The 21,067-nt window shown below is 42.1% G+C and overlaps 1 protein-coding gene across 1 annotated transcript; it reads right to left on the bottom strand.

Moving 5' to 3' along the window:
* Positions 1-1,873: 1,873 nt before the first annotated feature.
* On the bottom strand, positions 1,874-18,496 carry LOC133544408 (transmembrane protein 237B-like). The gene is made up of 14 exons (XM_061889698.1): positions 18,315-18,496; positions 18,161-18,196; positions 13,508-13,539; positions 13,413-13,426; positions 13,275-13,337; positions 13,084-13,203; positions 10,276-10,342; positions 7,821-7,978; positions 7,582-7,714; positions 7,318-7,509; positions 5,304-5,377; positions 5,140-5,227; positions 4,950-5,071; positions 1,874-4,885 (listed from the first exon to the last, which is right to left on the bottom strand). Exons 1-14 carry the CDS (start codon positions 18,333-18,335, stop codon positions 4,821-4,823), a joined length of 1,185 nt encoding a protein of 394 aa, XP_061745682.1. The 5' UTR covers positions 18,336-18,496; the 3' UTR covers positions 1,874-4,820.
* Between the last annotated feature and the right edge of the window lie 2,571 nt (positions 18,497-21,067).

Here is a 21,067-nt window from a genome sequence, read left to right as displayed (position 1 = left end):
AAGTTGGCAAAAACCCCTTCGAAACAAAAGTTTCCTAAAAAATGTCATTTTTGCCTCTTTGAGCTGTAATTTGACCCCCTTAAATTGTTTCAAACCCCACCAAACTGGACACACACATCAGGAGTGGTGAAAATTGCGATATAATAAAAAAATTAAAAAAATAAAAAACTCAAAATTGCGCTCTAGCGCCCCCTTGGAATTAAACACAGACAAAACTGCTCTTGGGAAGAAAACAGACAACACTGCTTGTAACTTCCGGTAGGAATCTCATAGAGACATGAAATTAAAACCTCTATGTAGGTCTCACTTAGACCTACATTTCATTAATTGACATCCTTCGGCAAAAATCAACAGGAAGTTGGCAAAAACCCCTTCAAGACAAAAGTTTCCTAAAAATGTCTTTTTTGCCTCTTTGAGCTGTAATTCGACCCCCTTAAAATGCTTCAAAACCCACCAAACTGGACACACACATCAGGACTGGTGAAAATTGCGATTTAATAAAAAATTAAAAAAAATAAAAAAAACTCAAAATTGCGCTCTAGTGCCCCGTAGGAATAAAACAGACAAAACTACTTGTAACTTCCGGTAGGAATGTCGTAGAGACCTAAAACAAAAACCTCTATGTAGGTCTCACTTAGACCTACATTTCATTAATTGACATCCTTCAGCAAAAATCAACTGGAAGTTGGCAATTACCCCTTCAAAACAAAAGTTTTGTAAAACCTGTCACCTTTTTTCAAACATTATCTCCTCTGAGTGCATTTGTTGTGTCGGCTTCAAACTACCACAGGAGAGAGATTGAACTTTTCTGATTAAAAGTTGACGAAAGAGTTTTTCTAACTGCTCTGGTTTGGATTTTACGAGCCTTCAAAGAACTGCTGCGCTGATGCTGCTGCGCTGCTGCCGTCTCAAGATGGCCGCTTAAAAGCAGGAAGCACTAGCGTAACCACACAATACAGAGAAGGTAGGTAATGTGCAGGTCAATATATGTTGTCTGGGAGATGGCAGGAAGCACCAGCGTGTGTGGGTGAAAGAAAGAAGCACTAGTGTGACCCCAGGATGCAGGGAAGGTAGGTAATGTGCAGGTAAAGATATGTTGAATGGGTAAAGGCAGGAAACACCCGCAAAAGTCGGTCCCGTCCATTGTAGTTCCCGCCTGGCTGTAAGAGACATGTGAGATAAATGTAGAGAAGGTCGTTAGGCCAAATGAATAATGCACTGCATGCTTTACTTGCGGTTTGTCGTTGTTAAAAGACATTTATTAAATGGGTCAAATAATCATACTAACAGTCAGGCAAGTGCACAAATAGAGCCATAGTGGTCTCAAGCACCCGCCACTCTGCTCAGTATCAGACAGTGGCGGGCCGTGCGTTTCCCACCTAGGCCTTCAGTCTGACTTCAATGATGACTTCTCTATCATTGAAGTCACCACATGACCATTGCTGGAGAAATACTATACAAGAACACATTTACACACAACTTTGTATTGAATCACATCAACAGTGTACGAAAGGGAATATTTTCTGGCGCATTTAAAAATCAATAAACACGCATCAGCAATTAAAACATATTTGAAATATTGTCTAAAAAAATATTGTAAAAAAACAAAACAAAAAACATTAAACATAAAAAAATGAGGAAATAAAACATTTGAACTCACAGTTTGTAGCGCCCATCCGACGCCGTATAAGCCAGTGGTACCGATCAGAGTCGAGTGGCATTCGTGCCTCTCCTTGCCTCATCTCGTCACGTGTTTGAATAACTTGATCCTGAATTCCTTGATATTTAGAGTTTTCTCTTTCTCCTCCTCAGCAGAGAGATTTTGTGTTATTTAGTTTTGCAGCCAAAGTGGTGAGTTTTCAGTTTTTCTTACAGTTCTTTCTTTTCCTCAATTTTTTGAGTGACATTCTTTGTTAACTTTTATTATATTAGAGACAGTGTAGAAGTTCCACAGCCATTGTTTCTCCCTCCTGTTGGAGTCTTTTTTATTTCGAATAAGTTTGATAGAATAAACGGCACCAAGTATAGTTCCTTATTGTTTTTGTGTTTTCTTCCTTTCGGACTGATTTTTGGTTGTTCCTTTTTTTTTTTAGAACCTTTTTCGCCGACCAGTTTAGTTCTAGACTATTTGAATTGCCCTGACTCTAGAGGTGAAAGGAAGCTTTCAAAATAGAAGCCTGCCGAATTAAACCCTACTGTGCATTTGAGTCCTATCTTTTGACCAAGCCTGACACTTTTTGCAACAAACTAAGGACATTTCTCTCATTTTGGTTAGGCTGATGTATTTTGTGCAAACAAAAGAGTCTTTTCAATTTTGACATGAACATGTTTTACTTTTCGTTAGGTGTCAAAAGCATGTTTGTGTGTCCCTATGTCTGGAGAAGTAAAAGAGACAACCCAGAGAGGGGACAAGCGGTAGAAAATGGATGGAATTTTATGATTCATTTTTGCAATGAATGTGAGTGCATTTTTTTGGCTTGAGGACCTACCTCCGATCATGTCTGTGCACATGCCTGCTGATAGCACTCTCATTGTAGAAATAGTACAACTAGGGTAACTATTGTCTGGCAACGCTGGCACATCTGCACTCCAAACACAGTTAGCACACTTTCAGACACAAACATTTTGAATGCTAAGTGAAGTCGCGGCAAAGTGCTCACAATGGATTGTTCTCAATACCACCCGGCTCTTAGAAGTGTTTTCTTTTTTTTTTCTGTTAAAGCACACGATTGTTTACACATTGAGCAAAAGTCTGTAGCATGGTCGCTACAGAATTAGAGACTACACACACTGGAAAGGTGAGGAAAATTGGGTACTTTGTGTTTCTGAATGCCGATTTACCATGAATTGATTAACGTGGACCCCGACTTAAAGAAGTTAAAACACCTATTAGGGTGTTATCATTTAGTGGTCAATTGTACGGAATATGTACTGTACTGTGCAATCTAATAATAAAAGTTTCAACCAATCAATCAAAAATTATCCAAAACTGATTTTTCTTTTAGTTTTGTACATTTCTATTCGTATTTCATTGTGTTTTGTAGACAATGTTTCACAATACATGTACAAAACCCCGTAAGCAGTGAAGTTGTCACGTTGTGTGAATAAAAAGAGAATACAATGATTTGCAAATCCTTGTCAACTTATATCCAATTGAATAGACTGCAAAGACAAGATATTTCATGTTCAAACTGGTAATCTGTAATTTTTTGCAAATATTAGCTCATTTGGAGTTTGATGCCTGCAACATGTTTCAAAAAGCTGGAACATGTGGCAAAAAAGACTGAGAAAGTTGAGGAATGCTCATCAAAGATTTATTTGGAACATCCCACAGGTGAACAGGCTAATTGGGAACAGGTGGGTTCCATGATTGGGGATAAAACCAGCTTCCATGAAATGCTCACTCATTCACAAACAAGGACGGGGCGAGTGTCACCACTTTGTCAACAAATCCCTGGCAATTGTCCGACAGTTTAAGAACAACATTTCTCAAGCAGCTATTGCAAGGAATTCAGTGACTTCACCATCTACGCTCCGTAATATTATCAAAAGTTTCAGAGAATCTGGAGGAATCACTCCGAGTAAGCCATGATAATACACACCTTGAATCCCTCAGGCGGCACTGCATCAAAAGACAACATCAGTGTGTAAAGGATATCACCACTCAGGAACACTTCAGAAAACCACTGTCAGTAACTACAGCTGGCCGCTACATCTGTAAGTGCAAGTTAAAACTCTACTATGCAAAGCCAAAGCCATTTATCAACAACACCCAGAAACACCGCCATTTTTGCTGGGCCCGAGCTAATCTAAGATGGACTGATGCAAAGTGGAAAAGTGTTCTGTGGTCTGACGAGTCCACATTTCAAATAGTTTTTGGAAACCGTGGACGTCGTGTCCTCCGGAACAAAGAGGAAAATAGGCACAAAGTGTAAAAGTCAGCATGTGTGATGGTATGGGGGTGTATTAGTGGCCAAGGCATGGCTAACTTACACATCTGTGAAGGCACCATTAATGCTGAAAGGTACATACAGCTTTTGGAGCAACATATGTTTTCATCCATGGACGCCCCTGCTTATTTCAGCAAGACAATGCCAAGCCACGTGTTACAACAACGTGGCTTCATGGCAAAAGAGTGCAGGTACTAGACTGGCCTGCTAGTAGTCCAGACCTGTCTCCTATTGAAAATGTGTGAATGCTAAAATAGTCGAAGAGAGACTGTTGAACAACTTAAGCTGTACATCAAGCAAGAATGGGAAAGAATTCCTCATCAAAAATGTGTCTCCTCAGTTCCCAAACCTTTACGGAGTGTTGTTAAAAGGAAAGGTCATGTAACACACTGGTAAAAATGCCTTTTTTGCAATGTGTTGCTGCTATTACATTCTAAGTTGATGATTATTTGCAAAAAAAAATAAGTTTCTCAGTTCTAACATGACATATCTTGTCTTTGCAGTCTATTCAATTGAATTTAAGTTGAAAATGATTTGTTGTATTCTCTTTTTATTTACCATTTACACAACGTGACAACATCATTGGTAACACCCACAATCGGATTGGTGAGTTTATAGTTCATAATTTGCTTTTTTAGCAATTTTATTCAAGACTGCATTCTACTGTCAACATTTGTGGCCCATTTGCCAGTCGACAGTATAGTTATGACACAGTTGTGTATTAACTAATATACTGTATCAGTATGTACATGTGTAGAGCTTTAATGCAAAAGTTTGAATAGACACTAATATTAAAAAGACAAACACAATTACATTCCATCAAGAGTGCAAAAAATATCCTGAATGTACCAAAAGACAACAGAACCTTCTTTAGGTGCTCATTTCTGACTTGTCGTCCATCTTTGGGGGTTCAATTTGCATGGCAACCAGATAACCTGAAGAAGTAAGGAGGAGAAACCACACAGTAAGAATTATACCACTGGCTCTTCTCAAACTCACTTTCGGTATAGTCCGTTTCAGGTCGCACGGTGATGAAGATCCAGGCCACGCCCACCAGCAGCGCCACCACCAGGTTGACCGTCACCCAAGTGTGGAGTATTTGATGCTGCGAGCCTTCTGGCCTTAAAGGTGTGACGCTTGTGTCAATGACAGTAGCAAAGTAAGAGAGAGAAAAGCTGGGCGGTGTTACCAGAGTGTGGAGTTGGAGGCGTGGTAGAGGTTGATGCGGTCGCTGGTCGTCTGCTGGCTGAGGGAGAGAACCAACGCAGCGAAATACACTGCAGAGACAGCAAGCAGAGACAGCAAGCAAGGACGTCACGACACATCTACAACATATGATCATACACAACTCACAGAACGAGGCGATAGCCACCGGGTCCAGTGTGATCAGCTCCTGCACCGCCATGGAGACTTTGGCCAGGTTGACTCTAACAACACAAGTTTGTCACGTTATTTCTTTAACTCTTGTGTAACCTTCATATTGTTGTTACTCAGCCAGCGTCTGTGGCTCTGAAGGACCTCTTGCACTTTCTGGCTTTAATGCCTGTCAATCAAACACTTTTATGTTCAAATACTGAACAGATGTTTACCTTATCCCAAAACCTTGACGGAGGTTTCTGGGTGTTTTTCAGAGCGCTTTATAAGCAGAATAGAGTGTCTCCTATTAAATGAATTGTGTCTTGTCTTGTTTTTTTCTGTCTTGTGCTTTGCATGTTTTATTTTGAAAAGCAACTCCTCTTGTTTCAGATCACGGGCCCTTCCTCTTGTGTCACCAGTCTGACGTCATCCCTGACCCTTGATTGTTTCCACCTGTTTACCATTACCCTCATGTTCCATTTAAGCTCATGCCTCCCCTTGTTCTTGTTGTTTAATCGTCTCGAGCCTCCGTGTCAGTCTAGCGTCCAAGTTCATGTCCGTGCCTTGCCTCTCCCCACGTCTACTCCCTTGGAACAAAGAATCTCACGCTGTAATTTTGAATTTAACTTTTTCTCCTCCTCAGAGCGATATTTGTAATCTAGCCCATGTTCAACCGAAGTGGTGAGTTTTGTTTTTTTCTAATAACCTTTTGTTTTTGAGGGATTTTTTTGTTTACCTTTATTAGAGTAGAAATTTTTACATAGCCATTTTTGTTCTTCCTCCTGTTGGAGCGTTTTATGTTAATTTTTCATAGCAGATACGACACTAATTATAGTTCGTCCTTTTGTTGGTATTTTCCTCCTTTTTTGGAGTGATTTTCAATTGATCCCTTTTTGGAACTTTTTTCGCTGACAGTTTTTGTTTATTCATAGAATGCGTGTTACACTTGCTCTGGAGGTTTAAGAGTTTTTTTCAAAATAAAAGATTTACTAAGAACCTCATCTCTGCATCAGAGTCCACTCCTTATTCCAAGCCTGACAAATGGTTAGCTGACTTCTGCTAGCATTTATTTATAAGTTAGCATGTATAAGAAAAAGGAAAACATGTGTTCTTGTCTCACATAAAAAATTGTGAATGATAGACAAAATAAAACAAAGTGCAGTTCCCCTTTAAGGGCTTCTATTACATATTAAATAGAGCTGTCCATCCAGCACCGCTATTAATTGTGACTTTTCATAATTCATTTGCGATAAAATATTTGCATGATTCTTTCCAAAGACATGCACCTGGGGACAGGCCCCTCCCACCTCCAAAGACATGCACCTGGGGATAGGCCCCTCCCACCTCCAAAGACATGCACCTGTGAATAGGTTGATTGGCAACACCAAATGATCCATAGTGTGTGAATGTGAGTGTGAATGTTGTCTGTCTATCTGTGTTGGCCCTGTGACGAGGTGGCGACTTGTCCAGGGTGTACCCCGCCTTCCGCCCGATTGTAGCTGAGATAGGCGCCAGCGCCCCCGCGACCCCAAAAGGGAATAAGCGGTAGAAAATGGATGGATGGATATATTATTTGCATGATTCTTTCCAAATACATGCACCTGGGGATAGGCCCCTCCCACCTCCAAAGACATGCACCTGGGGATAGGCCCCTCCCACCTCCAAAGACATGCACCTGGGGATAGGTTGATTGGCAACACTAAATGGTCCCTAGTGTGTGAATGTGAGTGTGAATGTTGTCTGTCTATCTGTGTTGGCCCTGTGATGAGGTGGCGACTTGTCCAGGGAGTACCCTGCCTTCCGCCCGAATGCAGCTGAGATAGGCTCCAGCACCCCCCGCAATCCCGAAAGGGACAAGCGGTAGAAAATGGATGGAATAGATGGACTTTTTGCCCCTCATAATTATCATTAGATGAATGCACACATTTTCTTGTTTATTCTGAGTGACCAGCAGAGGGCGGCAAAGAAGAGGTGAAGTCATTAATACCAGCCAGAGAGGTGATGATGATACCTGTCAAAAGCAGCCACCGTGCTGATGGCCAGCAGCATGTAGAGCAGAGACTGGGCTGGGTAAGCCAGGTAGTGGTACTGCTCCAGCAGGTTGTAGAGAGCGGTGAGGTGCTGGCCGGCCAACACGTACACCACCACGATGTTCCACACCGCAAACCCTGCAAGGAAGCCGTGACAGTACAGAGCGAAAAACCTGAATCAGAGACAAAAGAATGTTGGAGTCAGACTTTTAAAATGAAAACCCTCCCATGCACTTTGCTGTCACCTGAACCCCTCGTGCACCCTGATAGAAACATCTCTGGTGGTCCAGCGGTGCTGCATCAGCTGGAAGTCGTTGATGTTCTCCATCTGGTCGCTGGTCTTCCTCCAGTCTGAGCGCTCTGCTGCCTGGAAGCGCTCTGCACGTAGACATGCAAACAAGAAGTGGCCTAAATGACGCTATCTCTGTCTGTGTGTGTGTGTGTGTGTGTGTGTGTGTGTGTGTGTATCCATTCCGTAACTCACTGTTGCGCTCGACAAAGACCTTCCCGACAGGCAGGCTCTGTCCTTGTGGGGCAGAGAATAGGGATTGTTGTGGTATAGGTGAGGCCGTGTCTGTGACAACATCATCTTCCTCGACATCCAGTCCGTCAGGAAGTGACGATTCCACAACTTTCGTCTTCCTACAGAGGGGTGAAACAATTGATGTGTGTCACATTGCGCACGTCAGTATTTTGAGGGCATGAGCGCGTGCAGACTGAGAATGCAGAGCACGGTCTGTACTCAATTGTTGCACTTAGAAGAGCTACAATGGCGAGTGCACTTCACTGGCCTGTGTCTCAAACCCTGCAGCTTGCATAAGTACACTTCTGAATGCATAAGTGTGTACACACTGATGAAGTGTGCCTTCTGAACCCTAATGTTGCACCAGTCTTTCTCCTACATTCATTTGCTGCCAGTTAGTTTGCCCTCGCTCATAAACACATCATGATGGGACTGTCTGTGAATGTAGCTTGTTGTTGCAAATCCACTTCTTAACACACCTCACATACGCACCTGATCTGCCAGAGGATATGATATGCAGAACAGGAATCAGTGATGCCAACTTGCACAAAAGCCAAAAGCAGCAAAGTTGTCACGTTGTGTAAATGGTAAATAAAAAGAGAATACAATGATTTGCAAATCCTCTTCAACTTAAATTCAATTGAATAGACTGCAAAGACAAGGTATGTAACGTTCAAACTGGTAAAGGTTGTTATTTTTTGCAAATATTAGCTCATTTGGAATTTGATGTCTGCAACATGTTTAAAAAAAGCTGGCACAAGTGGCAAAAAAGAGTGAGAAAGTTGAGGAATGCTCATCGTACACTTTCCGAACATTCCACAGGTGAACAAAGCTAACTGGGAACAGGTGGGTGCCATGTTTGGCTATAAAAGCAGCTTCCATGAAATGCTCATTCATTCACAAACAAGGACGGGGCGAGGGTCACCACTTTGTCAACAAATGCCTGAGCAAATTGTCCAACAGTTTAAGAACAATTTTTCATCCATAATACCATTGAAAGGTTCGGAGAACCTGGAGAAATCTCTGCACGCAAGCGGCAAAGCCGAAAACCAACATTGAATGCCCATGACCTTTGATCCTTCAGGCGTTATTGCATCAAAAAGCGACATCAGTGTGTAAATGATATCACCACATGGGCTAAGGAACACTTCAGGAAACCACTGTCAGTAACTACAGTTTGTCTCTACATGTGTAAGTGCAAGTTAAAACTCTACTTTGCAAAACCAAAGCCATTTATCAACAACACCCAGAAACGCCGCTGGCTTCGCTGGGCCCAAGCTCATCTCAGATTGACTGATGCAAAGTGGAAAAGTGTTCTGTGGTCTGACGAGTCCACATTTCAAATTGTTTTTGAAAACTGTGGACACAAAGTTCAAAAGGCAGCATGTGTGATGGTATGGGGGTGTATTAGTGCCCAAGGCATGGCTAACTTACACATTTGTGAAGGCACCATTAATGCTGAAAGGTACATACAGCTTTTGGAGCAACATATGTTGCCATCCAAGCAACTTCTTTTTTCATGGACGCCCCTGCTTATTTCAGCAAGACAATGCCAAGCCACGTGTTACAACAGCGTGGCTTCGTAGTAAAAGAGTGCGGGTACTAGTCTGGCCTGCCTGTAGTCCAGACCTGTCTCCCATTGAGAATGTGTGGTGCAATATGAAGGCTAAAATACCACAACGGAGCCCCCGGACTGTTGAACAACTTCAGCTGAACATCAAGCAAGAATGGGAAAGAATTCCACCTGAAAAGCGTCAAAAATGTGTCTCCTTGGTTACCGAACGTTTACGGAGTGTTGTTAAAAGGAAAGGCCATGTAACACAGTGGTAAAAATGCCTTTGTGACAACTTTTTTGCAATGTGTTGCTGCCATTAATTTCTAAGTTAATGATTATGAAGTTTCAATTGAATATAAGTTGAAACACACAATGTGCCAACATCACTGATTTTGGGTTTTGTATATTTTCTCCGTAGTTTGTCTTTTTCAAAAAAAACAAGAAGCAATCAATCGAGCAACATTTTCTGGTCTAATTGGAGGCTTTTGGAGACTCTGAACATAAACACATGGGGCAGAGGCTCCGGCTGGGCCATCTACCCCAATTTTAACATATTTGTTATCTTGGGCAATTATGCAAATTACAGAATGACGTCATCTTCATTATTACTCATTAGATGGCAGAATAATAACACGTTTGTACTTGTGTATTTCAGATACTAAACTTAAAAATATGTTGCTTCATTCATTTGCGTCCATTATTCTGCATCTATTGGCAGTTGTGCAACTCAGACACCATGATGGAGTGCAGTAGTGTGGGAATCAGTGTGCACACTTCATGAAGTACTTCTGTGGGACACAGCACATATACAGCTGTCATCCAAATCCACATCCGCTATGTGAAAGATTGACTGTGTCTTACTTTTTCTTCTTCTTGGTCTGATCTGCTGCATCTCCATTCATCAGGTCAGTTTGGTCCTCTTCAAGATCTAAAAGTGCAAACAAAAATATCTCTACTTTGCAGCCTGGGATATATTTGCTGTAGTGCAATTTGCAGTACTATGGTACCTCAACTTACAAGTGCCCCAACTTAAGAGCAGTCCTTTGGCTAACTGTTGCAAGCAAACATGTAAAATGCAAGCATCCCCACCATTTGTTGGCACAGTAAATGTCACAGTGAACCCCAGAAGATGCACTCGCTAGCATTTGCTTATAGATAGAGATGGACGTGACTTTGTTTTCCAAGCATTGGAACAAAGAGATGGAGTGTGAGGGACAGTGTTGCAGAGAAGAAGCAGGTGACCACCATTGAATTCAAGGAAAAAAAACATCTGAAACGTGACCGAGTGTGTCGACTTGATGGTGTGTGTGACAGAGAAGCAGCTGTAAGGAGATGTCATACAAGTCTTCTCTCAAGGTAGTTTATTATTATTATTATTATTATTATCATTATTTTACATGACTTCATAAAAACACTAGATCAGGTGCCCACACTTTTTCAGCAGACAAGCTACTTTTTAAATGACCAAGTTGAGGTGATCTACCCCATATATATATGTAGGTGTGGAAAAAATCACAAGACTACTTCATCTCTACAGAACTGTTTCATGAGCGGTTCCCTCAATCATCAGGAGATTTTAATGGAAGCATTCACATACAGTCGTTTACCAAGCAAAGGTAACACGCAAGGACATTAACACATCCAACACGTACATAGGATTAACCGAAGGAGCGTTCAAAACAAGATGGAATAATCACAACGCCTCCTTTAGAAACCAGACTTTGCGGAATTCTACAGAACTCAGCAAACACATTTGGAACCTCGAAGACAATAATGTTGAATATTCAATAACATGGCAAATTCTTGCATCCAGCACACCTTACAACAGTGGTAATAAAAGATCCAACCTATGCTTGAAAGAGAAACTGTTTATTATATATCATCCAGATCTATCATCCCTCAACAAGCGCAGTGAAATCATTTCAACATGCCGCCACAGACGGAAACACCTCCTAGGTAACACATGAGCCAATCACCACACCCTACGCCTGCCTGTACCCACCCACTCTGTGCTCTATATGAACCATTGTATGTGAATGCTTCCATTAAAATCTCCTGATGATTGAGGGAACCCCTCATGAAACAGTTCTGTAGAGATGAAGTAGTCTTGTGATTTTTTCCACACCTACATATTGCGCTCTACCACGGTATCGAGCACTATTCTCTGGATAATCCAATCAAGATATATATATATCTATCTATATATATATATATATATATATATATATATATATATATATATATATATATATATATATATATATATATATAAAGCAAAATATCCACATATATATGGTGTATTGTGACATGGCCTAAAAACATTGAGACATTAATAAAAAGCCATATTGCCCAGCCCTACCTCATAGTAAAGATTTATTTTCGCAAATTTTTTCAATGCCTGGCTGGCGGTCGACTGACACACCCTCTGCGATCGACATAATTGGCCCCCCTTCTTTAGTTGTCGGTTGTACATTTTTAAAAATTGTTTTCCATATTATATTTGTGTTCTATACCAGGGGTTGGGAACCTTTTGGGCTGAGAGAGCCAAAAAGCCAAATATTTTTAAAATATATTTCCGTAAGAGCCATATAATATTTTTTTTAACACTGAACACAACTAAACACGTGCATTTTTAAGTAAGACCAACATTTCTAGAGTATAATAGGTCTCTTATTCTTTGTAATAACATTGTTATTCTGAAGCTAACTGTGGAGGGGGCGTGGCCTGCGGGCCTGCAGCGACAGGTGTGTAGATGGCCCACCTGGGCCTTGTTATCTAATCACCTGTCGCTCTGTTATAAGCAGCAGCCAGGAGGAGAGACAGGGTTGGGGCTGGAAAAACTATTGCTGGGAAGCAACTGAGAGACTTGTTGAAAAATAAAACAATATTGTAACCCTGAAACAGGCTCTCATGTCAGTGCTTGGGGGTCTGAAGAACCCCCAGGAGGGCAAGCCCCACACTAACCAATAATAAATAAATAACTTCTTACCATTAAATGATAAATAAACGGGTTGTACTTGTATAGCGCTTTTCTACCTTCAAGGTACTCAAAGCGCTTTGACACTACTTCCACATTTACACATTCACACACACATTCATACACTGATGGAGGGAGCTGCCATGCAAGGCGCCAACCAGCACCCATCAGGAGCAAGGGTGAAGTGTCTTGCTCAGGACACAACGGACGTGACGAGGTTGGTACTAGGTGGGGATTGAACCAGGGACGCTCGGGTTGCGCACGGCCACTTTCCCACTGCGCCACGCCGTCCCATTAACGCAACTTCTTGAACAGGTGCGGTAGAAAACAGATGGATGGATTAAAAATGCATGAGAATGTTTTATATTTTGAGCATTATTTTTAACACTGTGATGACAAGTGGAATTATTCATTACTTATCATGTTAAGCAACGTCAGCTCAGATTTATCAGAGCCAGATGCAGTCATCAAAAGAGCCACATCTGGCTCTAGAGCCATAGGTTCCCTACCCCTGTTCTATACGTTAGTTTTTCTTTTTAAAAGCTATGTTAAATGCTAACATGATGCTCAGATTAAATGGATTTTAATTGATTTCAATGGGTGACGTTGGTTTGAGATACAAGTGATAAAAAATCTCTATCAAAGCACCAATTAAGCTTGTAAATATTGTGTTGGTTTTGATTTAACTCTACCTAGAGACAAGACCTTCTTCTTCTTCTTCTTCCTTTGAGGAGGAGCATCGGTCGTTGTTTCCAGGGAAACATTTTCTTCAACTGCAGAAGTCCTTCTGCTGCCAAGGCCTTCCATCGGCTCTGAAGAGCATGTGTGAAGACATGAGAAGAGCGCCGACACATTTCACGTGAGATTGGAGGACCTCGCTCACCATCTGTGTCGTCTGCTTCGTTGACTTCCTTTTTCACTCTCTTCTTCTTCTGTTTGGGCACATCTGTTACATATGCAAACTTGGGTCACGCTAACAAACTGAGAGTGTCCATTTTTCCCCACAGAGTTGCTCACTCACCAGCCATGTCCTCACTTCAGTGTCCACATGGAAGGGAAGAAGAGCAGCATGCTTAATGGAAGACACTTTAAAAAAAAAAAAATCTATTTGCCTACCTTGGCACAGTGGGCAGAGCCCTTTGTCCTCGCTGAAAAGGGATAGGGAAGGACACATTAGGTGGACTTCAAACAACAAGCATCAGTATTGTGCAGCACATGAGAAGACGAGCAAGGAACTTCACCGCTGTCTTTCTGGCCATTCCATTCAAGAATCAAGCAAGGCTGGAGTGAAGCTGAACATACCCTGCTTGGTAAATCCTCTGCTAAGTCTGTGCTCAGCGTCTGCCAGGAGTATGGATTACTCAGGGCAGAGGTCAAACTCTACTACTGGAAGTGTACTGTGACACGACCACTAGTACGAGAGCACTTGGCTGGGGTGGGCTTGGTCTTTCTTAAGGTGCTGCAAAAACACATTTGCCGTTTCTCAAATTGAAGACTTTCCTCAGTACTGTTAGAATAATTATGTATAAAGTTATCACACAACTCTTATGCTTGAAGACCGTTGCTATAGTTACTATCTATTGTGCTCGAGTTGTACTTTTTTATCCGGGCAAAAGTACTTGTTATCTTCCACTGCAAGTTGTCTCGCAGCAGCAGTTTCTGTCTCCAGACCCTGCCTGCTAAACAGCCAAGGATGGACTTCAAGGACCTCAACGAAGATAAGACGACAACACGCAGACAAAGTAGAGACAAGGCGAAATCACTAAATCATTAAAAGATTACAGTTGGTACAAAATGCGGCTGCTAGACTTTTGACAAGAACAAGAAAGTTTGATCACATTACGCCTGTACTGTATATACCTTTATATACATATATACATACATATATACCTATACTGTATATACCTTTATATACATATATACATACATATATACCTATACTGTATATACCTTTATATACATATATACATACATATATACCTATACTGTATATACCTTTATATACATATATACATACATATATACCTATACTGGCTCACCTGCACTGGCTTCCTGTGCACTTAAGATCTGACTTTAAGGTTTTACTAATTACGTATAAAATACTACACGGTCTAGCTCCAGCCTATCTTGCCGATTGTATTGTACCATATGTCCCGGCAAGAAATCTGCCTTCAAAAGACTCCGGCTTATTAGTGATTCCTAGAGCCCAAAAAAAGTCTGCGGGCTATAGAGCGTTTTCCGTTCGGGCTCCAGTACTCTGGAATGCCCTCCCGGTAACAGTTCGAGATGCCACCTCAGTAGAAGCATTTAAGTCTCACCTTAAAACTCATCTGTATATTCTAGCCTTTAAATAGACCTCCTTTTTAAACCAGTTGATCTGCCGCTTCTTTTCTTTTTCTTCTCTGTCCCCCCCTCCCTTGTGGAGGGGGTCCGGTCCGATGACCATGGATGAAGTACTGGCTGTCCAGAGTCGAGACCCAGGATGGACCGCTCGCCTGTGTATCGGTTGGGGACATCTCTACGCTGCTGATCCGACTCCGCTTGGGATGGTTTCCTGTGGACGGGACTCTCGCTGCTGTCTTGGATCCGCTTGAACTGAACTCTCGCGGCTGTGTTGGAGCCACTATGGATTGAACTTTCACAGCATCATGTTAGACCCGCTCGACATCCATTGCTTTCGTTCCCCTAGAAGGGGGGGGGTTGCCCACATCTGAGGTCCTCTCCAAGGTTTCTCATAGTCAGCATTGTCACTGGCGTCCCACTGGATGTGAATTCTCCCTGCCCACTGGGTGTGAGTTTTCCTTGCCCTTTTGTGGGTTCTTCCGAGGATGTCGTAGTCGTAATGATTTGTGCAGTCCTTTGAGACATTTGTGATTTGGGGCTATATAAATAAACATTGATTGATTGATTGACTAGGCCCCCGGTACATTTCATTCTGAATAATCACGTATTGTGCGTGCTGAGCTGCTCGCATGATATGTGTGACCACTCTCTTTAGAGGCAGCCTCAATGATGTTAACTAGGACACTCCTGAATAAATAGAGGAGCGCGTGGGGCTGTACCTCAGAGCGTGGTGGGAGACTTTAACTGAGTGTGCAGCCCCAAACGTTTCTCCTCATGTGCCAAATTGTCTCTGCCTGATTCCTTGCTTCTTGTCTTGTTTAATAGATGGTTCGGTGTTTGAACCTGACAAGTACAATTCATTATACACTAGGAACTCTGCATACTTAGTTCCGGAGGGTGCCAGTGTACAGGCTTATTTTCAGATTGCCAACATACCCATGGCCAATATGTTTTCAAAATATTATTTATTGTTATGATGTATACATTTTTTTAATAAGACTAAAAAAAGTTATACAGTACAGTACAGGCCAACATTTTGGACACAATCTGTCCTCATTCAATGTGTTTTCTTTATTTTCATGACTATTTACATTGTAGATAGTCACATCAAAACTATGAATGAACACAAGTGGAGTTATGTACTTAACAAAAAAAGTGAAATAACATGTTTTATATTCTAGTTTCTTCAAAATAGTCACCCTTTATTCTGATTACTTTTTCCTACACTCTTAGGATTCTCTCCATGAGCTTCAAGAGGTAGTCACCTGAAATGGTTTTCACTTCTCAGGTGGTCTTGAAGCTCATGGAGAGAATGCCAATAGTGTGCAAAGCAGTAATCCGAGCAAAGGGTGGCTATTTTGAAGAAACTAGAATATAAAACATGTTTTTCAGTTATTTCACCTTTTTTTGTGAAGTGCATAACTCCAAATGTGTTCATTCATAGTTTTGATGTGACTATCTACAATGTAAATAGTCATGGAAATAAAGAAAACACATTGAATGAGGAGAAGGTGTGTCCAAACTTTTGGCCTGTACTGTACTGTATAACATTTTTTTAGTCTTATTAAAGAAAATGTATGCATCATAACATGCATCCATCCATCCATTTTCTATTGCTTGTTCCTTTTTAGGGTTGCAGGGGGTTGCTGGAGCCTATCTCAGCTGCATTCGGGCGGAAGGCGGGGTTATGCAAATAATATGTTGAAAACATATTGGCCACTACAATGTAAATAGTAAACAGTAGTAAAGAAAATAATTAGTTTTTATCCCACAAAAATAGTTTTGCAATACAGTATATAACAATGTAATTGGGTGATCAGCTTTTTTTCAAGTTTAAAATATGGATTTTTTTTCTGTCAAAATTGAGAGAACGAATGCATTAAGTAAAAAACATAATAATAATTTAAAATATTTAAATGATAGATGGGTTGCACTTGTATAGCGCTTTTTTACCTTCAAGGTACTCAAAGCGCTTTGACACTACTTCCACATTCACACACACATTCACACACTGATGGAGGGAGCTGCCATGCAAGGCGCTAACCAGCACCCATCAGGAGCAAGGGTGAAGTGTCTTGCTCAGGACACAACGGACGTGACGAGGTTGGTACTAGGTGGGGATTGAACCAGGGACGCTCAGGTTGCACACGGCCACTCTCCCACTGCGCCACGCCGTTTGATTGAAGCCCATTTTTTCATGAGCCAGAACTGGCCCCCGGGCCTTCAGTTTGACACCTGGGACTTAGGGGTGTGTTGAGTGCACCATGTGGGCACTGACTGTGCACTGCGGCGTTTGCAGTTGACAGCTTGGGAGAGACTAACATCTTCAGTGTTTTCTAGGAGTCGATTTATTTCTGGCAAGCCTTGATAAAAAAATGTGGTTGGCCACAAATAGATTTACTAACTACGTGATCACCCTATGAATCCAGCTCTTAAGAAGACAGAGCAGGAGGGATCAGTGTTGCCAACTTAGCGAGTTTGTCGCTATATTTAGCAAGTATTTAGAGCCTTCTATAGACTCTTAAGCGGCTCAGTCTCGTCGGTGACACAACATTGCTGTTTGCGGCAGATGAACTGCTTTACGGTAGACGAAGACGTGACTGCTGTTGTTGTGTGTTGTTACCGTGCTGAGAGGAGGTTAATTAAACTGCCTAACAATAAACCAACATTAGAAACCAAGAACTCGCCCTCAATCATTCTACAGTTATAACGTCATTGGGCAGACAAGTTGTTTATATTGTGGGAAAGCGGACGTTAAAACAGGCTGTCGACACGTCACTCAGGTCCGCATGGAGCTGGAGGGGGCGTGGCTTCCAGCCCTGAATTTCGGAAGATTTGTCCCTGGAGGTTTTCAAGAGAGGCGCTGAATTTCGGGAGTCTCCCGGAAAATCCGGGAGGGTTGGGAAGTATGCATACGCTGCACAATGCTCCAGGTACTCCGGCTTCCTCCCACCTCCAAAGACATGCACCTGGGGATAGGCCCCTCCCACCTCCAAAAGACATGCACCTGGGAATAGGTTGATTGGCAACACTAAATGGTCCCTAGTGTGAGAATGTTGTCTGTCTATCTGTGTTGGCCCTGCGATGAGGTGGCGACTTGTCCAGGGTGTACACCGCCTTCTGCCCCATTGGAGCTGAGATAGGCGCCAGCGCCCCCCGCGACCCCAAAGGGAATAAGCGGTAGAAAATGGATGGATGCTGCACAATGTACATGCATGCTTGTCTGGGTGTACCTGCCCTCTGCAACTAGCACCACACTGCTGGAACTTTGCCCCTACTAGCTTGGTCAGAGGGGAGTGACGTAACAGTGATATCTGTCTGACGTCACTCAAATACGGAAGTGCGCATACTATAACAAACAAGGTACTTATGCCTTTTTAACAGTTTTAGTGTTTTGTAATGAATAATATTACTTCACATACTAACCTGCGGTAGAGGCGGCAGCTCCCTGGGTTGCAATTTCTACGAAGACAACATATTATAAGCTACAGATAATCAAAAGTTATGTGAAACACGTTTTAGCAGCAATCTCACTAGCTATCATGCTAACTTAAGAGTTACTTCGTAATAGAAACATTACCTTTGAGGCGCCATTGTCCATATTCCGTTTGGGTTGTTATATTATTATTTAAAAGTGTGTAGTGGAATAAACACACCACATTTAAAACCGTTATTTGCTTATATTCCCTGTAAACTACATGAAATAAAAGATTCTAAAACGACCCGGATGTATTTCCGGGGGAGGGGGCGGAGTCGATGTCTATCTTCTTTTCAAAATAAAAGCTCACACAAAACAACTTACTTGGGGTCAGCAGAAATAAGGTTTATTGGGCATATGTTGCAAGCTTGTTATTGTAAATAATGTAAATAATTCAATATATGATTTTTGATGATTAACTTGTGCGATGAATGTATTTTGCTGATAGTATATATATGTACCATGAATTGATTAAATGGGTTGTACTTGTATAGCGATTTTCTACCTTCAAGGTACTCAAAGCGCTTTGACACTACTTCCACATTCACACACACATTCACACACTGATGGAGGGAGCTGCCATGCAAGGCGCTAACCAGCACCCATCAGGAGCAAGGGTGAAGTGTCTTGCTCAGGACACAACGGACATGACGAGGTTGGAATTGAACCAGGGACCCTCGGGTTGCGCACGGCCACTCTTCCACTGCGCCACGCCGTCCCTGGTTCAATTCTAACCTCGTCATGTCCATTAACATGGACCTCGACTTTAACAAGTTGAAAAACTTATTCGGGGGTATCGATCCGTTGTGGTGAAGAAGGAGCTGAGCCAGAAGGAAAAGCTCTCAATTTACCAATCGATCCACGTTCCCATCCTCGCCTATGGTCATGAGCTTTGGGTCATGACCGAAAGGACAAGATCACGGGTACAAGTGGCCCAAATGAGTTAAGGGCTCTCCCTTAGCTCTGTCATCTGGGATGAGCTCAAAGTAAAGCCACTGCTCCTCCACATCGAGAGGAGCCAGATGAGGTGGTTCGGGCATCTGGTCAGGATGCCACTCGAACGCCTCCCTAGGGTAAGAGGGCCATAGGGAAGACCCAGGACATGTTGGGAAGACTTTCTCCCAGCTGGCCTGGAAACGCCTTGGGATCCCCTGTGAGGAGCTGGACCAAGTTGTATGGGCTTCCCTGCTTAGGCTGCTGCCCCCGTTACCCGAGCTCAGATAAGCAGAAGAAGATGGATGGATGTTTGTAAACATTGGACACAAAAGCATATCTCAGTTCGCGCACTTCAATGATTTGCATTTTGAGCTACACTGACGGGGAAGAGTGCAGCAAAATGCAGTGCACTGCAAATGTTGCACTCGCACACTTACAGTTCAGTACTTACATCATATATGTTACATCATTCTACAATATATAACCATTTGCTCTACATTTTTATTACATACATGCACTTGACAAATCCCTTAGATCAAAAAGTACATCACACACAAAATATTTTTCCTTAAGACAGGCCACTTTGATGTCTCAACCTGTGTTTTATGCTTCCTTGCCACATCAAGGATGCTCTTGTTGAAAAAGTCTTACATGTTTACTGCGATACCAAAGCTCACCTGTGTCCGATAGAAGGAACAAAATACAGGGTTTAAGGCGTCAAAGACAAATCATTTTTGCAAAGTTCCAAAGTAAACATCACCAAGAAACTTGAACATAGCGGGCTAGTCTGCCCCTGGATGGAGAGGACTTCCCCATCAGGACTCATTCTTGCACCTGGTTCCTGCAAGGATGACACCAACGCTGTAGCATTGTTTTCAATAAATCTTCTTCAATCTTCCAGCTGACCCAGTCCTTGATTGTTCATCAAAAGGATGCGGTACACTTTACACTTACTTCCTAAAGGTGACAATCCATTCATGTAAATCACAATATTTCCTTGCTTCCCCTTATTTTTAATTGTGAATGGCAACTACTCAAGTTATTCCCTCGCCTTTCGCTAGAAGCCAAGATTGATGATTGAGAGTGGTTAGGATTCACTGCATTTTCCAGTGTGGGTACACTTGTGCACTCAAAATGCTAAGTGTAAGTACAGAAGTGCACAGCATTAGACGCCGACCACCCTCAACCATCGCAATGTTGGCTGAGAGTGAAAGCTGAGACTGACTGGAGTAGTTTCAGTTCCCAAATAAAGTTACAAGCAGCGATGATCGGGGCTTTGGGACGGCGGCCGCACAATGCTGTGTAGTCACGTCCTATCCGATGACTACTGACCATCAAACATTTGCAGGAAGATTGATGCATGTGGAAGGAAGTTATGTTTATGTCAGCCCTAACCTTAAATCCTTCTGTTTAGAAGATCTGATCATTTAAAGTGAAGAAATGACAGTGTCAGAATAATTGTATCTAAGTTGTCACAAAACTTTGTGTTTCAATGAGTTCCTGACGAGCAGACAAAAGCTGTCTTTGATCTTACTTATCAAAAGGCTTGTAAAACTCCACTCTGTAGAATGGGAAGCGACATGAAGGCGTCGGTTTCTTTCTTCTGTTTTAATCCACAGGAAGATTTTGTCTTGACCCGAGATCTACAAAGCGGAGAGGAAGCAGGACCTGATTCCCCTCCAGGCACCTTTTCTTTAAACTGTTTTGTGACCAAAGGCAGCAACTGTTTACGACCCCCGTCCTTTAGAAACAGCGAAAGTTCAAATAAAAGAGGAGGCGTACAATCTTTCATCAGACCCTGGTGGAGACTCTACAAGAGTACAGCCCAGACATTTCTCCTCAATTGAGCTAAATTTCATTCTGTCTCTGTTTTAATTCCTTGCTTCTTGTCTTGTTTAGTAGATGTCTTCAATGTTTGA

This window comes from Nerophis ophidion, linkage group LG27 (assembly GCF_033978795.1).
Source record: "Nerophis ophidion isolate RoL-2023_Sa linkage group LG27, RoL_Noph_v1.0, whole genome shotgun sequence".
Lineage (NCBI taxonomy): Eukaryota > Metazoa > Chordata > Actinopteri > Syngnathiformes > Syngnathidae > Nerophis > Nerophis ophidion.
Note: the sequence above shows the minus strand (reverse complement) of the source record. Positions and strands in the feature narration are given on the sequence as shown.

Coding starts and splice junctions, on each gene's coding strand:
- LOC133544408 (XM_061889698.1), bottom strand. CDS start 18,335: ATGGACAATGGCGCCTCAAAG. Junction 10,343..13,083: donor GAAGAAGGTCTTGTCTCTAG/GTAGAGTTAAAT, acceptor TTGCACTTTTAG/ATCTTGAAGAGGACCAAACT. Junction 7,510..7,581: donor AGGGTGCACGAGGGGTTCAG/GTGACAGCAAAG, acceptor TCTCTGATTCAG/GTTTTTCGCTCTGTACTGTC.